The sequence below is a fragment of the Echiichthys vipera genome, assembly GCF_963691815.1.
Source record: "Echiichthys vipera genome assembly, chromosome: 6".
In the NCBI taxonomy this organism is placed as follows: domain Eukaryota; kingdom Metazoa; phylum Chordata; class Actinopteri; order Perciformes; family Trachinidae; genus Echiichthys; species Echiichthys vipera.
The window spans coordinates 9269138-9294476 of record NC_139831.1 but is presented as its reverse complement, the minus strand read 5'-3'; the positions used below and the strand labels follow the sequence as shown (position 1 = coordinate 9294476).

Sequence of the window (25339 nt, the reverse complement as noted above, 5' to 3'; positions counted from 1 at the left end):
CAGAAGAAAACAGTTGTTCATTCATTTATCCAGAATTCATTTATTTCAAAATGACATTGGAGTTGTATACAAAAAAGGAGATTACAACAGAAATTAGTGAAATAAAAATGTCTTTAACGATAAAGTCCTTTGACGTTGTTGGAGAATGATTAACCACAGGCTACGAGACGGGACGTCTTACTTCAATCTTATCAATTTGATCGAGGAAGTGTCAGCTAATGTGACAGGGTGTAATAAACCATTCTGCTTCCAAGAAATCTGTTTCCTTAACCAGTAAAGCTTTATAAAAGTTCAAGAACGCAACATATTTACAGTGTTTTTGATTGTAGGCTAATGCTGTCATGAATGATTTAGAGCTAAAATGATGAAGTCGAACCACAGAAAACTAAACAATTCACTGCTTCTTAAATATGATGATTTGCTGCTTTTTGTCTTCTGTGATAGTAAACTAAATATTTAAGTTTTGGACTGTTGGGATCAGCTGAAATATATATATGAATTTTCCTTTTTCCCCTGACATTCACAGAAAATACCCGGATTATTGTACAATGGAAAACACCATTTGTTGTAGTATTAAAGTACAATATTAGTCTGAAACATCATTAAAAAAAAGTACATCTTTGTGCAAAAAAAGGTAGTTTTCCACGTGCTAATGTAGACTACAGAGACAAACCCTTTGATGTCTTGTAACAGTAAAATACTTTCTTATAATGACGTTATGACTGTTCACCAGAAGTGCATCTTAACTCTAATGCTCATGAGTCAGTGGCCTACGAGGCCGTGAGTCACGTTTTCTTCCTGGATGAAAAGAAGCGTGCCCTGCCTCTTTCAGTGTGCAGTATAAAGCGTCAACACACCCAGGTAGAGCCGCAGGTTGTCGGGCAGCTTTGTCAATTGTCTTCCAGTGAAACTTTCACAACTGTCCTTCAAAAAGCCCGAAAGCTTCCTTCCTGTTGTTTCTATCACTCAGAAGTTCTCCTTGTTGAAGTAAAATCTGGTCTTGCGGGGATCCACGTCCGAGTATTTGGCACATTTCTTCTCCAAGACTTTGGCTAGAGCTGTAGGGCCGCACAAGAAAGTTCCCACCACAGACCTGAAAACATGAAGAGTTCGATGTCGGGGGTTAAGTTTAATTCACGGGAAATACCAATAACAAGTGTTAGAAAATAACAACACAATCCACTCCTCCTTCCCTTCCTTCAGATGCGTGAAATCCTTGAAAACACTTCAACATCTGATTTAATGTGATTAAGAAGTGCAATAAAAAGTACACTGAATATACTACATGTACTGAATATAAATATGTAATTTACCACGGCTGTGAGGTGCTGGAAAACCTTGGAAAGTGCTTGAATTTGTCTTTGGAAAAGGCGGAGGAACCCTGGCAGTAACTTCAGGTGTAAAAACAAACTCTAAAATGTAGTAGAGTAGAAATATAAAGTAGCAGAAACTATACAGGTCAAGTCAGTATTGTACTCGATTACAGTACTAAGTATTAAGTTCTTGGGGACTTTCCACCAATAAAGTAGTTAAAACTATGTACAAAAGAAAAATGCTGCACACACGATGTATCAGCATTAATCTAATAATAGAATACTTAATAATATGTATAATTTTCTGCAGAATAATGTCCTCTTGATACTTTGGCTTGTGAATGCATGTTTGTACTTCTGAGGATTTTACATTGTTGCACTGGTACTTTTACGTTCTATGAGGTAAAATGGCTGTTTTTGTCAAAGGAGTCTGGTGGCTTTGAAGAGAGCGATATGTTCTGCTGTTGGACGAGGATGCAGCCGCCTAAAAATAATCACTATCAGTGTAAGTGTACGCTATATTTAGAATATTTTCACCGCTTTCCTTTGCTGTCAGAGGAAGGGGAAGTGAAGCCACTGGCTTGTACAAGGCTAGTTTTTATTTTATTTTTTATTTCTTCAAAGTCTGACAAGATGGCGACTCCCGATTGGATCAAGTTGAGAGAACGGACCTCTACGGAGAGGATGCATCCATTTTTTATACAGTCTATGGTTATTCATAACCTTAATTATAAGCTTATTTTGGTAACCTACAATACTGCTTTTTGCTGAGTTGGCCTTTAAGTAGAGGACCTGACTATTTCTTCCATCACTGTTAAAAATGAGCAATCAATCTCCTGTATTATAAGATATTTATTTTAATAAGGTAATGTTTTTTTTCTGCCTTTATTTGACTGCACATCTCAAGATTGACAGGAAAGGGGGAGATAGAGGGGAAGACATCAGGGAGGACAAAAGAGTCTTTTGTCCACAGCGGTGCACAGCTCAACCAGTTGTAAACAAAAGGATTTTATCTTACGTGGGGTTCTCTTTGCGGACTTGTTCGAACTCCTTGTCCCAGGCGGGTCTCCCATAGTGAGTTTTCTGTTTGAGCCCAGTGACCACATCTGTGTCGTCATCAAAGTGAACCCAGGCGTGACCAGCCTGTGAAAAGACACACAGCCGGGTTAAAGCTGAAAACTCGAAAGTAAAAAAAAGCACGCACATCCAAGAAGATAAGCACTGGGTGCTGGACAAAAAGGCAGTTCAAGGTATAAACAGGTTGTAACGCTTCGGGCCCCAGCCCTTCATCAGACATAAGAAAGTTCACACTGTTTGTCTGTACTTTGCTCTCTGACTGACACACTCACAAGACTTTGATCCCATCCGGTCAGAAAGAGTTTGTAGGTGAGGAAATCCCCCATTCCTCTCTCCTCCATCTCTTTCTCCAGCACCTGCAGCAGGTCGGCAAACCACTCAAAGGCGTGTGTTTCCCGGCAGAGCCAATAGAAATAAATCTGAAACCAGGAAGCAGGCTCGTTAAACAATGATCCCCTTACAAAAGAGCTTCTGATGATTAATGACCCGTCCTGTGAAAACACAGAGCTCTTTATTTAAGAGACAATAACAGGATTTGCAGGTTCACATGTTAAAAACAGACTGATTGTGACATGATGTGGGCGTTTGGCGTCGTACCTTTTTGGTGCGTAGCTGAGGGTTGGAGTCTTTGAACTTGTACCAGATGGACTTGAGGATGGAGGCGAAGGGAGTGATGCCGATGCCGGCCCCGACCAGCATGCTGACCTCGTAGTCGAACACGTCCTCACTGGCTGTGCCAAAAGGTCCGTCCACACCCATTCTGAGGAACAACAGTAAATAAATCATTGCAATTGTTTGCACACTGAGTTTCAGCTGCTCCCCTCTGGGCGCAGGTTGACGATCCCACGTGTAGAACAAAAAGACACAAAAACAGTTTTACAGCCGTCACACTGAGGAATAAGCCATAGCCATATTTTGCACAGGTGATTATTTATTGCTGATTTTATTTATATACTCAGTGCTGTATTATGTCTTTTACATTTTTACTGTATTTTCATTTTTATTTATTTTTTCTTTTAGTTTGTTTTTACCCATTTCTATTTAACAACCTGACATTTTTTTACTGATTTATTTGGTTTTATTTTTATTCTATTTCTACTTTTAGTTTTGTATATCCTAACATGATATGGTTTAAGATACTTTTGGACCTGTAAGAACTTTTTAATTTGACATTTCCTTTTAATTTCCACTGTCATAAGTTGGATGATGTGTGATATGTGCCTCGTGTGTTTTTCAGTTCCATTCAATTTCAATTCAATTTTATTTATAGTGCCAAATCATAACAAATGTTATCGCTGGACACTTTACATAGTAGGTAAAGACCACACTCTATGACTTATTTATGATTTACGTAGACCCAACAATTCCCCCGTAGAGTACGGTGGCAACGAAAACCTTCCCTTTAACAGACAGAAACATCAGACAGACCCAGCTCTGTGGAGGACGGACGTTTTCCCACGTGTGTAACTGAACTCTACTGCAAACAAAATCTACCTTGTGTTTAACTTCAGGTGAAAAAGAGTTTACAAATCAGCCATCCTGATGGGTCATGTAGTTCTCTGATCTGTAACAATAATTACTTTTGCATTGTTTTTGGCGTTGTTATGGGTACACATGATTGACACATTATTATTATATTTATTTTTACAAGTTTGCATCAATGGACCAGTGCCACATGCCACAGCTGTGACAGATTGAATATAAGTGATCTGTGGGTGTTGGAGGCAGTTTGAAGGAGGAAACTGGCTCAGGTTCTGTCATTGTGCAGCCAAGCACTGGATTCATAGCATTTATTTAAAGCTTAAATATTGACTTCAAGTCTCTCCAGACACAGTTTAAATGAAAGATACACTCTGCAATGATTAATATTTAGTTTAAAGTGTAATACCGGCGTAAAATCATCCCATGGTCTTTTTTGGCACTTGCATACATCAAATAAGCCATCGAGACAGTTTTAACAGGGAAATCTGGGAGATTCGCTAACAGCAGGACGTGGCTAACAGTGATTAGCTCGTTGGCAGTACGGTGAGTGCATTAAAATGGCTTTTTTTAACCACTAATACTGCTCAACACCAAACATCTACAGTAGCATGATAAGTTAACCTGACTCCGCCAGATGCAGTGATTTGCACGATCTGGGAACTCTCGTTTAGAAATCTTTTGGGAAGGGGAGAAAATACCGGCTGCTAATTGGATAAATCATCTGTCTATCACTAAAATGGTTTTCTCACATTAAAAGTAAAAAAAAAAAACTGAAAAGGAGCTGGAAACACATCTACTCCTTCTACCTAATTGAGATTCTATTTCTGGCCCCACCACCGCCGTCGCCGCCGCCGCCTTCGCTAGGCTGAGACTCGTTTGGGGACTTCATTCAAGCATCTCCCTGAGGCCGACCGGTAAAATAACATCAAAGAGGTTCAGCCTGTCTACATATTTGAGCCTCACGCTGGTTTCAGATACAAGTCTTATTTTAACAAGTCTAGACAACGTATGATCGAGGAAAAAACTAACAAATTGAGAGCCAAAACAACACTATCACTCATATTTCTTGCAGCTGTTATTGCTGCTACTCGTATCTTTCGACCATATTCACCACCATAATTAGTGTTCTTCATATTTCTATCACCTTAACCGCCATTGTTTCTATTATTCATATCACTGTGGTATATTAACTGCCATGGTTTGTTAGTCATATTCACTATTTACTACAGGCATTATTACAGTTAATGTTAGCTTTGTGGTTGCTTTTATCCCTGAGACTGTCTTCCTGTTAAAAGGAAGGTTTTTGTCACCACTGTGTGCACAAGATTGCTGGTTTAATGTATATGAATATTTTTACTACTATTATTAAAAATACTGCGAAGGGGTGGCCGGTGGCACAGTGGTTAGAGCAGTCACCCCACGTAAAGAGGCTGAAGGTCCTTGGGGCAGCGACCGCCGGTTCAACTCTGACCTGCGGCCCTTTGCTGCATGTCTCCCCCTCTCCGTCTCACCCCATTTCCTGTCCGTCCTAAAAAATTAAAAGGCTTGAAAAACTGCCAAAAACTGCGACTTGTTTCTGCTCATGGAGGGGGACTCTGTAAATCATTAATACGTCATAGAGTGTGGTCTTCTCTAAATTCAAAGTGTCTTCAGAAAACTTTTGTCATGATTTGGCACTGTAAAAAAATGTCATTGAACTGAATAAACATAAATAAAAACAGTAATGTGGGTAGTTTCTGTAACACACAAAAAAACAAAGAAAAAGGGCAAAATATCAGGAAAATCAGATTGGAAACTGCCTTTTTTCCATATTTTTTCTTGCTGTACTAAATGCCTTCACTAACAATTTGGCTGTTCTTAAAAAAAAGAATAAGCGCTCACTTGGGTCCCTGCGCTCCCTCTGGCAGCTTCTGCATGATGTCGATGAGTTTGTCAGTCCAGTCCCCGGCCGAGCGGATGTGGACGGAGAAGAAGTCCTCCTCGGGGGCGGAGGTCATGGTGAACGGGTGCCACTCCAGCTGGGAGATGGCCGGGCAGTTGAGGAAGACGTACTGACCCACATCCATTTTGAAACCGTCCTTCACCAGGAGCAGCTCCAGCACTTTGGACGGATGCATCACGATCTGTTGAGTGCAGAAGCAAACCGTCACATCACGCACCGCACGACCCAGACGGGAAAAGATGAATCGTGAATCCAACGTACCTTCCTGTATTGGACCGTCTGCATGTAACGGATGAAACGCAGCAGACGTTCACAGACGTACAGAATCATCGGACCGATCACCCACCACCAGGTCTAAAATAAAGCAAGGGAAATACAATCATTTTACAAATCGGAACTGATGTTTTTATTTGTACTTGCAGTTGTAGTGAATAAGTAAAGATGGATGTAATAGCTGTAAATGCTGGTAGAGACTAAATTGCAGCTTCTAAGCGTTTTAATGTAAAATGACGAACCGCCGCGGGCCCTCCCTCAAACTGAGGGAGGGGACACTCAGGGATGCGTCCCCAGTCGTCACTGCGGTCTTTACAGAGGGTGAAGTTGTGCGGTGGATCCGTGGTCACTTGTCTCCTCACGATGAACCTGCAGATTGGACAGACGAGCAAAATCTGCTTTTCAACAAAAACAACAACAATAAAGATTTTAAAAAGAAATGAAAGACTCTTCCCCTTACCCAGCTCCGTGAAACACGAGACCAGCGAAGAAGATGATGAAGAGATGGTGGGTGTACCAGAAGACTTCGAAGTAGCTGCGTCTGATGACCTCCATGGAGGAGGTGATGATGAGGATGAGGGCCAGAGTGATGATGACCCCTGTGAGACCGGCGATGGTGGTGAAGACTAAGTAGGTCGGAGTCTGCTGCGCATCCTGAAACACATGAAGAAGAAGAAGAAGAAGGAGAAGAAGAAGAAGAAGAAGAAGAAGAAGAAGAAGAAGAAGAAGAAGAAGAAGAAGAAGAAGAAGAAGAAGAAGAAGAAGAAGAAGAAGAAGAAGAAGAACAAAAACAAGAACAAGAACAAGAACAAGAACAAGAACAACAAGAACAACAAGAAGAACAAGAACAAGAACAAGAAGAAGAACAAGAACAAGAACAAGAACAAGAACAAGAAGAAGAACAAGAAGAAGAACAAGAACAAGAACAAGAACAAGAACAAGAACAAGAACAACAAGAACAAGAACAAGAAGAAGAACAAGAACAACAACAACAACAACAACAACAAGAACAAGAAGAAGAAGAAGAACAAGAAGAAGAAGAAGAACAAGAACAAGAACAACAAGAACAAGAACAAGAAGAAGAAGAAGAAGAAGAAGAAGAACAAGAACAAGAACAAGAACAAGAACAAGAACAAGAACAAGAACAACAAGAACAAGAAGAAGAAGAAGAAGAAGAAGAAGAAGGTGACAACGTGGACTCGCATTCGTTTACAAGAACAGGAGGAGGGAAGACGGTGGACGGACTATGAAAAACATTTAAATGTAGACATTTTCTTTTGGCAAATTTACTCAACTTCTACACAAGCATATGATCCTTCAACTCACACGAAAACGTAAAAGAAAAGTAGGATATTAATGTTTTATTTTTAATAATATTTGTAGCGATAACTTCCACCTGGTGGATCATTTGATTTGATCTTTTATCATCTTTGAATGGAATCGTGTCGAGAGGAAATCATATTCTGAGACGTCTTGATAAACAACTGTGTCATTATCATGTGACAAAAACGGGCGCAATTTCTTCAGAAAATCTGACATGAAATATTAAGTTAGAATATATAAAAAATAGCCCTTCCTATGTGGTTAGTTCATACAGACGATTTATTGATTGGAATACCAGAAAACGTGCTATATCGTGACCGTTATCGAGACATGAAATGAGCGATATCAGGGCAGGAGATTTTGGTCGCATCATCACCCGGACGATAACTTACGATGTCTGTTGTGCGGATTGGGTTCAGGTAGGTGGTGTTTTCTGTGTCTTCCAAGTTGGACAGAGCCGTGCTGAGTTTGTCGTAAACTCCTCGTCTGCTGTTGTTGTACCACTCCACGTTCAACAGATGGGCGATCACGTGAACGGCTGTCAGAACACAGAGAGGAGACACGTTACTGTCAATGTCAGTTTTGGAAGTAACATGAATAGTTTAACGCCTGGTACTGTACTGTTAAAAAAGCTGGATTTGAACCCTGATGATGCCCAAACACGTCTATGCACTACAAGTGTTCCTGGAGGTTTGACCTCTTTGGACTAACGTCTCTGCAGGCACCTTGGAAGTAGGTGAAGAAGTGTAAGAAACCTCCATTCTGCTTCTTCAAAAATACTGGATTTAAATGTTTGCAGTCGCTGCACTTGATGTCAAGACTCCCTCTTATCTTTGAAAAGAAACATGGGGATTAAATACACCTTCATCTCATCTCATCTTCAGCCGCTTATCTGGGGTGGGGTCGCGGGGGCAGCAGCTTTAGCAGGGGACCCCAAACTATCCTTTCCCGGGCCACATTAACCAGCTCTAACTGGGGGATCCCGAGGCGTTCCCAGGCCAGTGTGGAGATATAATCTCTCCACCTGGTCCTGGGTCTTCCCCGAGGGCTCCTCCCAGCTGGACGTGCCTGGAACACCTCCCTAGGGAGGCACCCAGGGTTCATCCTTACTAGATACCCGAACCACCTCAACTGGCTCCTTTCAATGCAAAGGAGCAGCGGCTCTACTCCGAGTTCCTCACGGATGGATGAACTTCTCACCATAAATACACCTTTAGTCAGTATTTATTCCTGGCTTTCTTTTCCTCCGTCTCCCCTTGCAAAAATATAACCATCAGCCTTTTTTAACAAATATGACCTGTGTGTTCATCTGTGTATCTGTCTATGTGTGTGTGTGTGTGTGTGTGTGTGTGTTGATTTGCGTAATAAATGTTTTCAGTGTTAGGTAAATATAATTTCATTTGAGTTTTACTTCATCACCAGGATTGACTGAAATCATTTCATCCCTGCCACTCTTCGCTGTTCTCTGTAGCAGTAAGTTAAGAAAACTATGATGAACACTGATAAGCTTCTCATGTAGGTCGGACAAGTTTGCACACTGTGGGGAACAGTAATAAACCAGAACTAAATGTATTTGGTCAAGGCCGAGAACACACAGAAACATCTACACATCCGCCCAAACGATCTACACCTAAAAAACATTAAAACAGTTAAACATTAACTTTTATCCAGACTTAAATGTTGATAAAGTATTTTTTTAAAACTGTTCTCTGTAAAAGCCGTTCGCCATTAATCTTTTGTTTTTACTTATTCACTTTTTTAATCCATCTGTTTTATTTAATGTTTTTGTTTTTACGTTCATATTTGTAATTGTCCCAATAAAACTTGCTTTGCTTCCTGCTGCTTTGTCTCTTTTCTCCCTGTCTTTCTTCTTTTGTGTATCTACATCACTTGGTACATTTTGTTACTTGGAAAGTGCTTTTCATTAATATTATTTCTTTAAACAAAGAATGTTGCCAGAGAAAAGAAAAGTTGAGACTGAAAGAGAAATGCTCACCTGTCATCAGACCTATCATGTACGCCACCAGTTTGTGGAAACTCAGATTATGGTCCAGTTGTTTCCTCATCGTTCTTCCGCAACACTGAAAAGACGAAGAATGAAAAGAAGTGGAAAGTAAATAAAATGAATAGACAAAGAGCATCTTTGCAAAACCACCTGACCCGTGTCTGCTTAGGGAGGGAGGGGGTTGGTGGTGATGTGTAAAACGTGATTTTGTTTTAAGATAAGATAATCCTTTATTAGTCCCGCAGTGGGGACCTTTCCAGTGTTGCAACAGCAAAGAGGATGATGCAAATGACAAAAGCATCAAATCCAATAGAGTCAGATATGCTGTAAAAACATGAAGATGATACTCCTCTTTGTTTTGCAAATTTAATGTGTTGAAATAGCACAATATCGCCCAAAGAATTATTATAATTAGTGCAAGGTCCTTGGTGAATATTAAGACAAATAGCTGCAGTGGGTGTGGAAAGTATTTAGACCCTTCAAATTTCTCACACTTTGTTAATTTGCAGCAATTTTCAAAAATCATTTAATTTTTTTCCTCATTAACGTACACACTGCAGCCCATTTTGACAGAAAACCCCCAAATTGTAAAACGTTTTGCAAATGAATTTAGGAACAAAACCTGAAATATCACATGGGCACTGTATATTTGTACAGATGCAGCCCAAAGTCCTGTGCATAACATGATCATAACAGGAGGACATTGGAGTAAGCACACAACTGGAAAACGCTGACTAAATACATTATAACATTAAAATGGACCATAAAATGAAACAACAGTTATAAAATATGTTTTAAAAGTCTATAAATGCCAAAAGAATGAGAAGAAACTTTGGTGACACATTCCTGGACACACAGCGGTCAAACTAGTTTGTATGACAGGATGAAAATACATAAAAACACAATGACAGTGTCTTGAGTGCACCTCGCCCTGCTGAGACATTCAAACATCTTGATCTTACCACGAAGGAGCCTCTGAGCAGAGACAGCAGGTTCCTGCACACCGGGAGCAGGATCAGCAGGCAGTTAAAGTTGAGCACAGCAGCAGGAGCTCTGGCCCAGGCCAGGGCGGACTGAAATAAATATATATACAGTATATATTGATACGTGAGTCTGTTATAAGGGGAAGCACCTTAGCTGACGTCTGTTCTCCTTACTCACCCCTAAAAGATGACGCGTGTAGAAAAAATTTTCCCCCAAGTCGTAGAAAAAGTAAAACCAGACGAAAAGGAAGATGTTGATGCCCATCCAGACCACCTAAACACAATCAAAATCATGGTCTCATCACAATTAGTCTTTCATTAAAAATATTATGTCATTATGGACACTAGCATGCATGCGTTTGTGGGGATATACATTTTACGCACAAAAGCCGTGCGTAAAATCACTCGTCGCCATCTCTGCGATTTGAAAAATGAAGTTCCTAAGGTGTAAATAAGAACTCACCAGTATGAAGGCTGTAAGCCCGTTGTTGATAATCCAGTTACCCATAGTGAGCGCTTAATCTCAACTCAGCAGCAGCACCACCAGCAGCTTCCCTGCATCTTCAGTCCGCCTGCGCTTTTATGCTTCACGCTCCAGTCCGGACTCCTCCCTCCTCTGCAGGTGTTAAGGTGACACAAGGAAACAAAACTCGCAGCGGGTGAAGTTGCGTTGTTGAGGAAGTTTACAGGAGATTTTGCCCTCATGGAGCTGGATGACCACATTCCTACCTGCAGGACACAAGTATGGACGGCAGGAATGAGGAAGTTTCCAAGTTACAACATACAGGAAGTTTTACTCTCCTGGACAGTGACGTAAACAGGCTTCACTGGAAAAATAAAGTTTTATTGTTTGTGTGAGGAGAAGGAGTGATAAGTCATGGGTGGAGTCCAAAACAAAAAGGCAAGAATAAGAGTCGACATCAGGTTATTTTTATTTAGGTTTCAAGTAAAACAATAGTAGTCAAGGCACCGAACGAATAAACAAGACAAAATAGGAACAAATAAGATAAAATGCTAATTCAGTGTCAGTCTGGTTAATGCATCATCAATTAAAAGCTTTATTTTCAAAAACACACCTAATACTCCCTCAAAGCCATTTTCAACAGAATACTTTCACCAACTTTTGACACGTTTTTGTGTTTTGTTAAACTAAAACCAGTTTTGCGAGGTGCTCAGACTCAGACAGTGAACACGTGGCGTTCATCACAGCAGGTAAACGTCGTCAAGAAGGAGGAAGATCAATTCTTCTTCTGACTTTTTTCTTGCCCTGCTGCTTCTTTTAGTGCAGATGCAAACGTGTGCAAAGGGGGCCTTCACGGTGCGACAAATCCTGAGAGGAAGTAAACTGGGGCGTCCGGGTCAGTGTTTCGAACGCTCTTGGCACGTTTCCCGCACACCTGGCTCAGTCCTGTACGTTACCCACTGCTGCTCTCTCAAGGCGGCCTTTGTGCATCACTGCATAGCTGGACATGCTACATTCTTGGGTGTACTGGGGCCTCGCTGTGCCCCAAGTGTACGTAATCAGCCTTGATAAACACATCAGGGAGTTATCGTAAACCTCTCTCACAACCGTGAATTAGTAAAGTTTTGTGTGAAAAGGATTGTTCTCCAACATGTCACCCCCACAAACTCAAAAACACAATCATTCTGTTTCTTTGTGTGTTAAAGTTGGAGGTCTTGCAGCGCCGGCTTTGATGCATTTCTGCATAAGAGAACTTATTGTTTGTTAATTTAATTCTCCACAAAGCCGGTCTCAGGCTGCTGCCATCATGTCTTCAACAACAGCCGCCTCCCGCTCTCCCAGCTGACTGGTGAGGTCGAGTGGTTGTGAGTTTCGGGGGTCCAGCAGCCCAAGCGGCTCCTCCGGCACCAACACCATAGTGGCAGTGGTGGAGTACGTGGGCAGCGGCTTCCCTCGTCGACCTCTCGCCCCTCTCCTTCCTGTACGGCAGCAGATGCAGTGCAGGCAGTCGTGTACGTTGTATTTGAAGAGGCGTCTGCAGGGGTGGCAGAACTGGTAAAAGAGCAGCATGAAGAGCACGGCCAGGCTGTAGCAGATCAGCAGCTGGGCGGCCAGCAGCGGCGCGCACACGTACTCGTAGAAGTCCGACTTGAAGAAGTACCAGAGCGTGATGAGGAGGAAGTTCTCCACAAAGCGTGCGGTGTAGTACATGGCCAGGCGGTCCCAGCGCTGCTTCCTCTCGATGAGCTCTCGGTGTGAGAGGTCCAGCTGCACCGCCGACCAGCAGAAGATGTTGATGCAGGCGTAGAGCAGCGTGAACATGCACAGCACCACGGTGGTGCCCAGCTTAGAGAAGTTTTTCTCCACCATGTCCGTCAGCGAGCCTTTCTTGGCCCAGAACTCCGCCCAAGGGAGGAAGAAGAAGATGAGCAGGTTAACCATGCCGACGAGGATCACCCAGTGCGTGAGCGCCGTGCTGAAGAGAACCAGAGCGGTGATCCGGGTGGCGATCTCCAGTCCTCTCCACACGATCATGCACAGATAGGCAAAAGGGCGCATTCGCACCTTGTAGTCGTCGTATCTGATCTGGATGGCCAGAACGCTGCACACAAGAGCCCCGTATGTGATGGAGATCAGGGTGATGATCATCAGAGCCACTGTGGAAACAAACACAGCACCACATCACCACACCATTCAAAAATGGCTTTAAGTATCGTAAAAAAAAAGGAAGTCACATTCCTGTAAAACATCTACCGTATTTTCCGCACGATAAGGCGCACCTTCAATGAATGGCTTATTTTGAAACCTTTTTCATATATAAGGTGCACCGCATTATAAGGCGCATAGAATAGACGCTACAGTTGAGGCTGGGGTTACGTTAAGCATCCATTAGATGGAGCTGCGCTAAAGGGAATGTCAACAAAACAGTCAGTGGAGGTCATCTCGTTGCTTCCTCCACTTCCGCACCATTGATTGGTTAATGTTAAACTCTCGCTGCTGCTCTATTCCCGTGTTCTACTGCGTGACTAATCGCCTTGAGTTAAAAACTCTGCGTCGTAAGCGTGTCTCTTAACAGGAGCCATTTTGGGCTCTTTACACAAACACACAAATGAAAATGAAACGGCACGCTTCGCGCGGTCATATATCTCAACATGCACCGCACGTTACTTCTTCTACGGGGGAAAATAGTCGGCGGCTGCTCACCGTAGTTGCAAGACCTGTTGTGGCTCAATATTGGTCCATATATAAGGCACACCGGATTATGAGGCGCACTGTCAGCTTTTGAGAAATTTGAAGGTTTTTAGGTGCAACTTATAGTGCGGAAAATACGGTAATGTAAAACGTTGGTAAGGAAAATAATTGATGGTCAAAAACATTTTCAGCTTCTACACTGCACTGACTTTTACTGCGCTTTTAGTTTGGTATGCCACAGCTCTCTTTACTCTTTTATCTGATATCTTCAATAAACAAACACTTGGAGAGAAAAAATTAAAAGTAGAGTCAGACTGATCTATCAGCTGATACCGGCCTGTTATTACAGAGAGATCAGTTTCTACCAGTATCGACACAAAACATATCGTCCAAGTCCGACATGTTTATTTTAACAATATAATGCAGAAAAAAATGCTTGGAGTGACTGAGAAATGTATTCAAATTGCTTTTAGTTGATTTCTTTCTTTATTTTAATGGTCAGCTACTGACTGTTACCGAACGTCATGCTGATTTAGGTATTAATTAATTCATATTTAGATGTTCTCCTTTTAACTTATTGCTTATTTTTCATTTTACCTTTTATTTTTATATTGTTTCTGTTCTGCTCTGTAGCACTTTGAGATTGTTGAATGCAAAGTGCAATACAAATAAAATCTGTTATTTTTATTTATTCTTTATTTAAATAGTCAGCGATTGACTGATACTGAACGTCATGTTAGTTTAAGTATTTATTTTACTTTTATTTACTCTTTATTTAAATGGTCAGTGATTGACTGACACTGAACGTTACATTTATAAAGCTATTTGTTTTAATTTGTTCAACATTTTTTAAATGTTTTCATTTAGAATTTGTGGACAATGTAATATATTATATATATCATGTATAATAATGTAAAATATTCTTTAATAAAGTTTTGCACCTTTGCAGGGTCATAAAAAAAGGTCTATTTTCATTCCAGCTCCAAATATTTACTTTGTCAGCTTAATATCGGTGAACATTTCCCGTCTTAAATCGGCATCGATCCTAAAAATCCCACATCGGTCCCGCCCTACTGAAAATACAGGACTAGGTTATATAATGTTATTTAAAATCTTCCACCCACATATTTACTGCATTTGCATAAAGTAAAACAAAACAACCTTGACATTTCATTTTAAGAGTACAGTATTATTTCAAGGTGATGAGTCACAGTTTTAACGAGCTGCCAGCCTCAAGGAGTTTAATCATCTTGTTATTTTTGGAGAAAATTCAACCTCGCCATGAGTAAAACTCAGAGCGCAGCACTGTTAAGAAGTTATACTCCTACAGTGAAACAGTAGCATGAACCCCTCGGTCGTTCTTACATCTCACAGGGAGGAGGTATTTCTCCTGGATGGTGGCGTAGAGCTGCAGCGTCAGTTGAGGTGCGGAGCCTAGAAAGGCCTGGATGACCGCGGTGCGTTTGAAGGCGTTTCTGTGCGTGGCCAGGTTTCGCTCCGATTGGCCGATTTCCCACTCCATGGGCGTCCCCTGTCCCTTCTTCAGACTGATCTTCCTGGAGATGGTGACGTAAGGCTCCTCCTTTTTACCCGCCTTGAAATAGACCACAAGAGCCTCAAAACACCTGAGGACGTAAAACAAAGAGTGAGAGTTGTGTTTAAGTTACCTTAAGTTACCTCTTGTGTTTTAACATCAACATTTAATGGTAAATGGACTTGTTCTCATATAGCGCCTTTCTAATCTTCTGACTACTCAAGGCGCTTTCACAGTGTTTGTCACATTCACCTATCACACAGACATTCACACTGATGGCAGTGGACATCTACAGACCATCTAATCAACCATTCACACCACATTTACACACCCATGCGCAGCACGGGGAGCAATTCAGGGTTCAGTGTCTTGCCCAAGGACACTTTGACATGTGGACCGGGGGAGGTGGGGATCAAACCGCCAATCTCTCGAGTGGAGGACGATCCACTCTTCCACTTAGCCACAGTCGCCCACTGTAATCATTGTAAAGTAAATATGTCAGGGCAATAAAACCTATAAAACAAAAAATACGGAGGAGTAAACTTTAAAACTACTGTGAAAAAAATTGTGCATAAAGTCCAGATAAAATAGTAAATAGTCCAGATTAAAATATATACGGTAATCACAAAAACAATTAAATAAACGCAGCACAAGCTATTAGTATGTCAACTACAACTACGAGTATCACAAGCCCTGTTAGAATAAAAATAATACTTTTTTTAAGTTATAATATTAGGAAAACCAAGATTACAATAATATGACAATAAAGTCACAATAGAATAGAAATGTTATCTATATCTGATCTCAGAAATGTTATCTCATGTAAGGAGTCCGTCATAAACACACATCTGCGTAAATCACAGCTAAACAAACACAGACACTGAGGCTCCACCAGAGGGCAGGACGAGGAAAGAAAACACTGCTCCCTGAAGGCCTGAATGCATCCACTGAAACTCTGTGGGTGTGGTTCTCTTCATGTTTTCCAGGTAAATGCACCCACTGTTCAGCCGCGGGGGCGAAATCGACACTGCTCATGAAGAGGGAAACATGTTTTTCACAGTGAGAGGTTTCTCTGTAAACTGCCAACTTCCAATAAAGTATTTGAATCTTCAACTAATATTTGGATTTCTGTCTAATTCAATTATTGCCACATTGAAAATATATTAAAATGTTTCCAGACTAGTTTTGGAGGTCAAAAGGAAACAAAAGTTGTTCAAGCTGCAACAAGGAAAACTACCTAAACTGGAAGTGCAAGGTTTCCTCCTGCCAGCAACACAATGTATAGTGCCTGAAGAGCACTGGAGAGCACATCTGCGTTCAACACAGGAACCTCGCCCTTTCAGGATTCCCACTGCACACTGCTGGAATGTTATATTTCGCTCCAAAATCTCCAACTTTGGACATGAGGCTTGGATCTATTTCTTCATGGTTCAACTATGTGCTGTCCAGACGCTTCCAGAGGCGGCTGCTTCAGCTTCTGCGAGTAGAGAAACTGCACCCTTTACTTGCAGTGCAAATGTGGCACAGTGCCAAGCTTTCACGATCGTCCCTGAACTGCGTTTGACCCAAACGTTACAGGCTGTCAGGAGGAAACCGTGTCGTTATTCAGAAGCATGCTCTTATCTCTAAAACAGCCCTCACACACACACACTTTACAGTATGTTCACTCCCAGACTGATAGTCACAGGCAGATGAGGGTCATTTAGCTTTAGTTTACACGGTCTCAGATCTGGAAACAGCAAAGGCACAAACACTTGATTTACTGACGTCTTTTCCCTGTAGATTTGGCATCACGGTGGGGCAGCGTGAGAGTACTGAACTCCAGCCAGCCTGCACTTAGGATTCAGACTGAGAGGCAGACTGAATTTCAGTTAGTGGAGAGGGGGGGAAAAAAACGCTAGGGCTGATGGATGCATTAGCCAAAAGAATCGATATGCTGACTTCTGAGGCACCGAGTTATGGATTTATAAAAGGAAACGCACAGGCTACCGCTCTGTATTTGTCGTCTAAATGTCCAATCAGTTCTCTAAGTGTGTGAATACAGCAATATGCGACACAAACATCTCACAAATGAAGAGAAACTGGCTTAAAAGTCAAGAAACTCCTGTGGAAACTGCAGCACTAAGCAGCATTCAGGAAATTCTTTCAACAGAAAGCAAGATCCTCCTGTTTTTGTCGCTCGGGATTCAGGCTAATGACACTCAAACACCAACACGACCTCGTCGGACTGTTGAGAGTTTGCGAACACACAAACAAGAGACAACATCAGCAGCTCTGCATGCCAAGACTGGTCCAGGTTGACAGAGTAATTATGTAGCTTATGTCCCGGCTCAAGGAGACAAGTCAAGACAAGTTGCAGATAACACAACAACCGCCCTCTGTAAGTTGCCTTACTGTCTGTGTGGACACTGTGTCAAATTATCTTCTTGTTGACCATAAAGCAACTAAATCAAAAAAGGTTTACATGCATTTATGTGACAAAATTGCGACTTGAAATCTCATCTTTAACAACAGACAGCGAGTGTAACTGTCCAGCCACAAGATCAGCAGATTACACCATCCCTGAGTCACACAGGAAACCGCCCATCTGAGCCAAGAGGCAGCAGGGGTGATTTGTTTACAGCGTGGAATGAAGAAATAATGTACCAGACAAAACGGAAGGAAACACTGTGTAATGGCAATCAGAGTATTTGTTTTCTGGCTTCACTGCTGCATTTTAAAAGCATCAGAGACGTCCAAAGGTCAGTGTGGCAGATGACGGCGTTCATAAAGCTCACATTAGACATGCGGGCTCACTTTGATATTGAAAGATGTTTCATGGTCATGGCGGTTTAACAGTCACTGGCCTTAGCTGAGCATTCTTAGGTGGAGCAAAGATGTGCAGAGGATCATAAACAAGGGCTGATACAACAGCTGCTTTCGGTTATTTACTGTTTTCAGCAGGACCATCCTGGACTTTTTAGCCATGCTGACAGCGTGCCTCTACGGAGGGCAGCGCCAGACTGGCAGGTCTGAAACAACTTAACAACTATTGGATCGACAGACATCGATGAATCCTACTGACTACCATGACTTTTCCCCTATAACCATGAGCATGTGAGCAAATATCTGCAAAGTTACTGACATTCCCAATATAACATGCTTAACTAAGGTAGCGACCAAGATATACATTATATCTGCTTGTTAGCATGTTGAAGCCAGCATCGAGCTAAAGGTTTCTCTGTGCCTAAGTAGCTGCTAGCATGGCTGTAGACTCTTGGGGTGCGTTCCAATACACATACTACCATACTATTTAGTATGGCAGAAAAACATTTAGCATGCACCAATACATTGTATGTCAAATGCAGTAAAATACCAGGATGTTCTACTGCATCTGGTCACATTTTGCACTATGCGAGCCAGCAGGCATTTATGGTTATTCTGACCCCCAATCCTCTGCACAGCAGGAAATTCATCACATTAGTGCAGGACAACATGAGGATATATACTATATCATTAAAATGATATAAAAATGTCTGTCATATATATTATCAAATATAGTTTCTTTGCAATGTTTGCGAACATTTGGACGATGCTCTACGTTCTGATCTTTTGCATGTTATGTTCACTTTGCACTAAAGTTCTTAATAAAATCAGAAACATACTTTTAATTTGTCAAAATTAGTTTTTACCATGTGGTTATTTCCAAAAGAGCATTTATTTCCTATCAAGATATGAAACGACATCATGGTTTTGATTTTGGCCATATGTCAGAGAGAGCCCAGCTTAAAATTTCGGGATGTGATGAATATATGCGCAAGAGGGTTCAAGGGGCGATGGCATGATGAAGTAGTACGTCCCAGCTGTATCCCATTTGGAAGATCAGCGGTTCAATCACTCGGCTCCTCTAGTCCGCATGTCAGAGTGTCCTCGGTTAAGATCCTCCCTGTGCTCTGCGTGGGTGTGTGAATGTGTTTTGAATGATTAGACCGGATTATATGTGTATGGATGTCTGTGAATGGCTGAATGTGACAAGTAGGGTAAAGGTCCTCGAGTGGTCAGAAGACTAGAAAGACGCTATATAAGACTATTTAAGGGCAGCTGCAGTACTAAAGTATGAGATTTGGAACACAGTGTTAGTCTTTGATTCAATACTAAAACTGATTTTGAGGCTCTTATTATTATTTTGTATTATTCATTTATTAGATTCATTTATTCTTGAAAGAGTACTCCAGAGAGTCTATAACGCTGACTCACAATGGACAGTTTAAAAAAGTAATTAATCAGAACCGATGCACTAGAACCACACATATCGTCTTTTTTTATTCCACTCGTTCTCCTTTCTCGTCAAAGCCTGGTTCCTACCCACAATGCAACTGCTAATGTAGCCCCGTGCCAAGCAAAAGAGCGGGCTGCAGACGTCTGGTGAGCTCATTTCTCCACCCCCATATTTTCATTTATTTTCAGACTTGTACTCCTCGTCTCCACGTCACCACCAGACCCCTTCTTCTTCAGTAAGACTAGTCTTTCTTTCTTGAATATAAAGTCACACATGAAGTTCAGACTGTCTTTAGTAAACCCAGCAGCTCTGCAGGTTCCTCAAAACGTGACCGATGCATTCTTCAAACAGCTCTTCTAAACTACAGGCCGCAGCACAGCTGAGAAGTGTTGCCTCGCTAACTCTCACTCCAGATTGAAATAGACTGTGAGGCTGCAGGTGGTCTTTCCGTCTCCTGCAGTGACATGAGTGGCTTTATCTCCAACTGACCTTGGTCCAGTTATTTCTGGGAACTGTACAGAGTGCTGTTGCATTATAGGAAAGGTCTCCTGGTAAATACTCTGTTACATTGTTCATCAGAAATGGTAAATCAGGAAGTATGCAAGCATTGTGCTGAGTTTATCTGTTTTGATGCACAGCACTAAACAGCGTTAGCTCAGGATTGAAGTTATGATCACTTCCTGTCATCTGAACGGCAGTTTCTACTGCAGCCCAGGATCTCAACACGTCTCTTTATCTGAACCTTCTCTCTTATATCTGCCAACAAGCTTGATATATTTCAGGGTGCACTGAAAGCTGAGCCACGATCAAGTCATTCATAAACATTATAGCAACAGCTTCTCCTGCAAATGATTCTTCCCTTGGCCCGTAAACCTGAGAGCTGAAGATAAGCTCGGATTTTTGGCCCCTGTGAAAACAACACTCCCTTGAATTCACTCTCACTGTGCTGTGAATTCAGAGCGGCACCTTAGGGCTCATTGTTGACATTTCAAAGTTCAGAGAGAAAGAAAGAGAGCGTATATTTGAATTTCGACTTCAATCTCCGCCTTCATCGTCCTGCATGAGTCACGGTTCGTCAAACAGGTCTCTCAGCTGAGAGGAACTGACACTTAAGTGCAAAATGGCTGCACGGAGCTCCTCCCTTAACAAACAAATTACAAATAAAAAAACCTGTTTCAAACTTTTACATTACCGCTGCTTTGCTTTCCAAGAGTAAAATCACACTGTAATATTTCAAGAAGACTTCCAGGCACCATCTACAACCCCCTCTCTCCTCATGAGCCAGCCGGGCGTAATCTGCGGTATAACCGGTCTGCAGAGTCGAAGGCCTTTGGGGGGACATTATCCTGAGATGAGGTCATACAACTGAGCCATAAATGAGAAGGATGTGTTACCGGGACAAGGGCCAGATCTGCAGAGTCATTTGACAGACTGCAGGGGGGGTTCATCTGCGTCCACACCGCCAAGACTTCAAATTAAAAGAAAGCTCAGAGAGTGAAAAAGCAAGTCAACCCTTTGACCGTGTGGGAGGTTGTTATGTACAGTCGTCCCTCCTGTTCTTCGTTCTGGTCCAGGCTTTCCATCTGGAGTGTGATTCAGTTCATGAGAGCCAAATCTGTGATTCTCATTCAGTAAGAAAAACAAAAAAACAAACATGATGCTTCAACAAATTCATGTAGTTGATCCAATTAAGTTGATGCGGTGCGACAAATGGATGCTGACTGACTGATCTAAGTCTGCTACCGACAGTTATTTCAATCAACGATCAATCTTTTAGTCTGTGAAGTATAAAATAAATAAAAAAATATGCCCATCACAATTTTGCAGAGCCGACGATAACGTCTTCAAATATCTATCTCAAATGTCCAAACCCCCTCGACGAAGAAAAAGCCGCAGATCCTCTCATCTGAAGAGACGCAATCAACTATTTTCACTTGAAAAATGAAAGAAATGATTCATCGATTATCAATATAGCTGCAGTGTACAAATGGTTTCATCTGCAGTCAGCGTCCAACATTTTTAAGTGACTCTGTTTCATAATGATAAACATCCTTAGCATCGTGTTCCTCTGTGCACTCGACAGAGATTTGTCATGTTTGTTTGCTTGCATCCCATTAATGGACTGGACTGTAAAAGGAAAGAGGGAGTTGCATGTCCAGTATAGAAAACGGACTAAAACCATAAGAACGTGAGGCTGCAAGGAACGACTTCAGAGCGCGTTTTAACTGACAGTTGATGCTTTACTCCATACTTTATTTATGTCTGTACATCACTAGAAAAACAAAGAAGATGAGATGAGAGATCACTGTGTGTGTTTATTCTACTTTATTTTCTACTCTGTGGCATATTTATTATCCTGCATGTGAACGTTTAGCTGTCATACATTGTTTTATTGTTGTTGTTGTTGCTGAAAGCACGGTTTTACATCTCAACACCATTGTACACGAGGACTCCTGAATGTTCTTGTTTGATTGAAAATAGCTCTTGGGTCTTAAATCGATTTTGCAGCACTTACTGTAGGGGCTGTGAGTATTTATAGAGAATAAAAATCTAACTTCTCTCTAATAAAATTGGCTATTTTAGAGGACATAACTCTTCTGGTGTCTTTTGTGTGCGTGTTTTAGGAGCTTTTTCAAACACATCTCTGGTGAAAACACTATGTTCTGCAAGAATGGCCAGGACTAATGCACAGTGTTATTATGTTTAGTGCTTCAGTCCTTTGAGGTGTCCCACCACTGACCCTCACCTACCTAATGACAGGGCCCAGCAGCAGCAGGTGCAGGAAGAGGACCAGGGGCCGGTCCCGACCCAGGTCTCTGTGGATGAACGTCAGGGCGAGCTGGATGATGAAGGCGGGCAGCAGCATGAAGGTGATGGTGAAGCCCATCCAGATGACATCGTCGGTCTTGTGGTACATGCTGCAGAGGACGGCGGCGGTGACGAACTCTGCGCAGTAGAGCACGGTGGCCAGCAGGACGCTGAGGGGAGCACGGATCCGGCTGTGATTGACCACCAGCATGACTCCGTTCTCCACCACCGCGGAGCTCTCCTGCGGGTCTAAGTCAGAGATCTCCCTCTCCTGCTCCTCCATGGCCGCTTCGCACACAGTATTTTAAGTTGGATGAGTATGAGAGACGCGTTTGGGACGTCGCCAAAGGCCGTCAGTGTGAACTTGACTCAAAAAAACATCACTTTTTTTCTAAATACTCGCTTTTGTGCGCCGCCGCTCCCAACTTTCCACCAAGTTGATCATCGCTGGTTTCACATCGTGTTTAACTTGTGACTCCTCTCAACTCTTCTGTGCCACCGCTCCACGGCACCCGGGTGAAAGCTTTGTGTCTTATTCTGTCGTGTACCGTCGTACGTGGCGTTACCACCCTGTTTATCCGGAGGAAACCACCTCACAGCCCGCAGCGCTGCGCCGTCAGTGTGCAGCGGGATCGGGAAAGTTCAGCCTCGTCATGCAGGACGCACACAGCCTCAACGGCGTTAAAACGCTACATTACATTACTTTACATGTTACATTACATATTACATTAGAAACACCCGGTCCCCTCCAGCTGTAGAGGCGGTCTGCAGGCTGCAGCAGCTCTGGGTGTCTCCCTGTCGGCACACTTGTTCGGCTGCTCGTGTTTCCAGTCTTTTGACGCGCACTGTCAATGCAACAGCTGCGTGACAAACCGGAAATCATGAGCTGCTACCTTCAAAGTAAAACAGGTTAGAGAAGTGATTAGATGGAAAATTTACTCACCAAGAAAGATGTTTATAAATAAATCTACAAAAACAACAACGAAAAACAAACACAAATACAGGCAGTTAATGTAGCATAATAATAATAATAATAATAATAATAAAGAACAGTCTGTAAAGTGTCCTGAGATAACTTTTGTTATGATTTGGCACTATAAACAAAATTGAATTGAATTGAATTGAATTGAATTGAATATACATACAATATACAAACAAACTATATACATGTATGAAAGTAGGAGTAAAGTTAAGTGCAAAGTAACAATGAAAGTGCAGGATATCTGTTACAATATTCCACATTAAAAGCAATTAATTAACTCTACGTAAAAGTCCATTTATTGTTACAAAAAAAAAGAAAAAGCCTAGAAATATAATTCAATTTTTCTAAACATGTATAGTATCAAATAATACCAAAGGTTATCTCAGGACATCTTCCATATAGAGTAGGTCTAGACCACACTCTATGATTTATTTATGATTTACAGAGACACAACAATTCCTCCATGAGCAGCAGTGGCGACAAAAATCTCCCCTTCAACAGGCAGGGACGTCAGACAGAAGCTAGGCTTAAGGTGGGGGGCATCTGTCTTTAGATGGATAGATTAAGAGAGAATATACAGTATGGATTAAAATGAAAGGGGAAACACTACATCTGTATGTAAACAAAGCAGCATGGGGAGCTGCATCTGCCATCTGCTGCACAGATGTCACAAATCACAGAGATATGCAGCATAAATGAAAAATAGAAAAGTAAACTGAACTGTATAAAGGGATGGTCACACTGCATGAAGAAAGGAGTATATAAATAAAATAAATGAAATATGATAAGAAACATGAGTTTGAGACAATGGGAGAGTGTATACACCCCCCCCCCCACACACACACACACACACACACACACTTTATTTTAGACTGGTTTTCAGTGTTAGACCGGTCTTACAGTAAATTTACTGCTTGATTATTCTGGATAATTTTGACTATTTAAGCCTAAATCGTTCGCCACCCTGCCCCCAGGCTAACTTCGGCAAAGATAAATGGTATAGGTGAATTTAGACATCTATCTAAAGTCTGAGGAGCAGTTAGATCTGAGCCAAAGTCAGAGTCTTTTGAAACCGGCCCATGATCACTGTGACTTTGACTACTACTACCTCTGTTAATTGAGAGGAACGCCACATTATATTTTTACATTTCCTTCTCTCTGCACTTCGCCAAACTACTTGCTGCTGATACAGTGAGAACATGCGCTGTAGTTTCATTACCTCCCGTGTGTGTCCTCTCCAAATGGAAGCAGCGTAAAGAGAGACAGAGCACAGAGAGATCAGTTTCTCTGCACTTCCATTTTTAGTTTCCACCAGCGGGGAGGACTTGGCCTTGTTATGGTGACGAGCAGGCCTGGGAGTGAAGCAGCCACACACACACACACACACACACACACACACACACACACACACACACACACACACACACACACACACACACACACACACACACACACACACACACACACACACACACACACACACACACACACACACACACACACACACACACACACGATCAGCTATTAACACTTCAATCACACAGACGATTCCTTATTGTTTGACTATTTTTCAAGTCTACATTTTGTGACCCAGACAAGAACCAGTTTCATGTTTGCTCAACGACTTATGCAAACAAGGATTATCTGTTTGAAGGGTGCGTGAGGACACAGTCTGTAGTGGGATACCTGACATTTCCATTGCAAAACTATTCTGTGTTGCTCAGATTGATGTTGACATGACCTGACACCTTAAACGAACCCTGTCTTATTTACTATTTTACTAAAGAAGAACTTCCTGTCAAGTCAGAGTTAAAGTCACTTTTATTGTCAATTTCTGACTATGTGCCAGACATACAGAGAATCAAAAATGTAATAATAATGATAATAAAAACTTTTTTTTGTATAGCACTTTTAAAAACAACAGTTTACAAAGTGCTTTGACAGCGCAAATCAATACACACACACACACACATATATATATATATATATATATACAGTATTTACAAAACAATTAATAATAATAATAATAATAATAACAATAATAATAATAGTGAAATCCAGTAAGGTACAACTTAACCATATTTACATATCATGGTAAAGAGAGAAGAGGCATCATATGTTTCTCTCATACCCACGGTGCGATTAGTACAAAATATATATACAATAAATAAATCATTTCTAATTTCTAAATATTGCAAGATAAAT

The 25339-nt window shown here is 41.6% G+C and overlaps 2 protein-coding genes across 2 annotated transcripts; both read right to left on the bottom strand.

Moving 5' to 3' along the window:
* Positions 1 to 41: 41 nt before the first annotated feature.
* Positions 42 to 10966, bottom strand: nox1 (NADPH oxidase 1). The gene is made up of 13 exons (XM_083914681.1): positions 10862 to 10966; positions 10577 to 10672; positions 10378 to 10488; positions 9407 to 9491; positions 7803 to 7948; positions 6548 to 6741; positions 6330 to 6456; positions 6076 to 6168; positions 5754 to 5995; positions 2988 to 3150; positions 2663 to 2809; positions 2332 to 2456; positions 42 to 1093 (listed from the first exon to the last, which is right to left on the bottom strand). The coding sequence occupies exons 1-13, from the start codon at positions 10904 to 10906 to the stop codon at positions 967 to 969; spliced, it is 1701 nt and encodes a 566-aa protein (XP_083770807.1). The 5' UTR covers positions 10907 to 10966; the 3' UTR covers positions 42 to 966.
* Positions 10967 to 11306: 340 nt separating this feature from the next.
* On the bottom strand, positions 11307 to 24442 carry xkrx (XK related X-linked). Its single transcript, XM_083915104.1, has 4 exons — positions 24354 to 24442; positions 22095 to 23045; positions 14918 to 15177; positions 11307 to 13017 (listed from the first exon to the last, which is right to left on the bottom strand). Exons 2-4 carry the CDS (start codon positions 22433 to 22435, stop codon positions 12152 to 12154), a joined length of 1467 nt encoding a protein of 488 aa, XP_083771230.1. The 5' UTR covers positions 22436 to 23045; positions 24354 to 24442; the 3' UTR covers positions 11307 to 12151.
* Between the last annotated feature and the right edge of the window lie 897 nt (positions 24443 to 25339).

Bases quoted from the DNA above. Each gene is read 5' to 3' on its own strand.
- nox1 (XM_083914681.1), bottom strand. From the start codon at position 10,906: ATGGGTAACTGGATTATCAACAACGGGCTTACAGCCTTCATACTG. The intron at 6,457-6,547 runs GTAAGGGGAAGA...TCCAATCTGCAG, and splicing joins CTCGTGTTTCACGGAGCTGG to GTTCATCGTGAGGAGACAAG. The intron at 6,169-6,329 runs GTTCGTCATTTT...GCTTTATTTTAG, and splicing joins TTGAGGGAGGGCCCGCGGCG to ACCTGGTGGTGGGTGATCGG.
- xkrx (XM_083915104.1), bottom strand. From the start codon at position 22,435: ATGGAGGAGCAGGAGAGGGAGATCTCTGACTTAGACCCGCAGGAGAGC. The intron at 15,178-22,094 runs GTAGGTGAGGGT...TTACGTCCTCAG, and splicing joins CTGCTGGGCCCTGTCATTAG to GTGTTTTGAGGCTCTTGTGG. The intron at 13,018-14,917 runs GTAAGAACGACC...TTGTTTCCACAG, and splicing joins ATACCTCCTCCCTGTGAGAT to TGGCTCTGATGATCATCACC.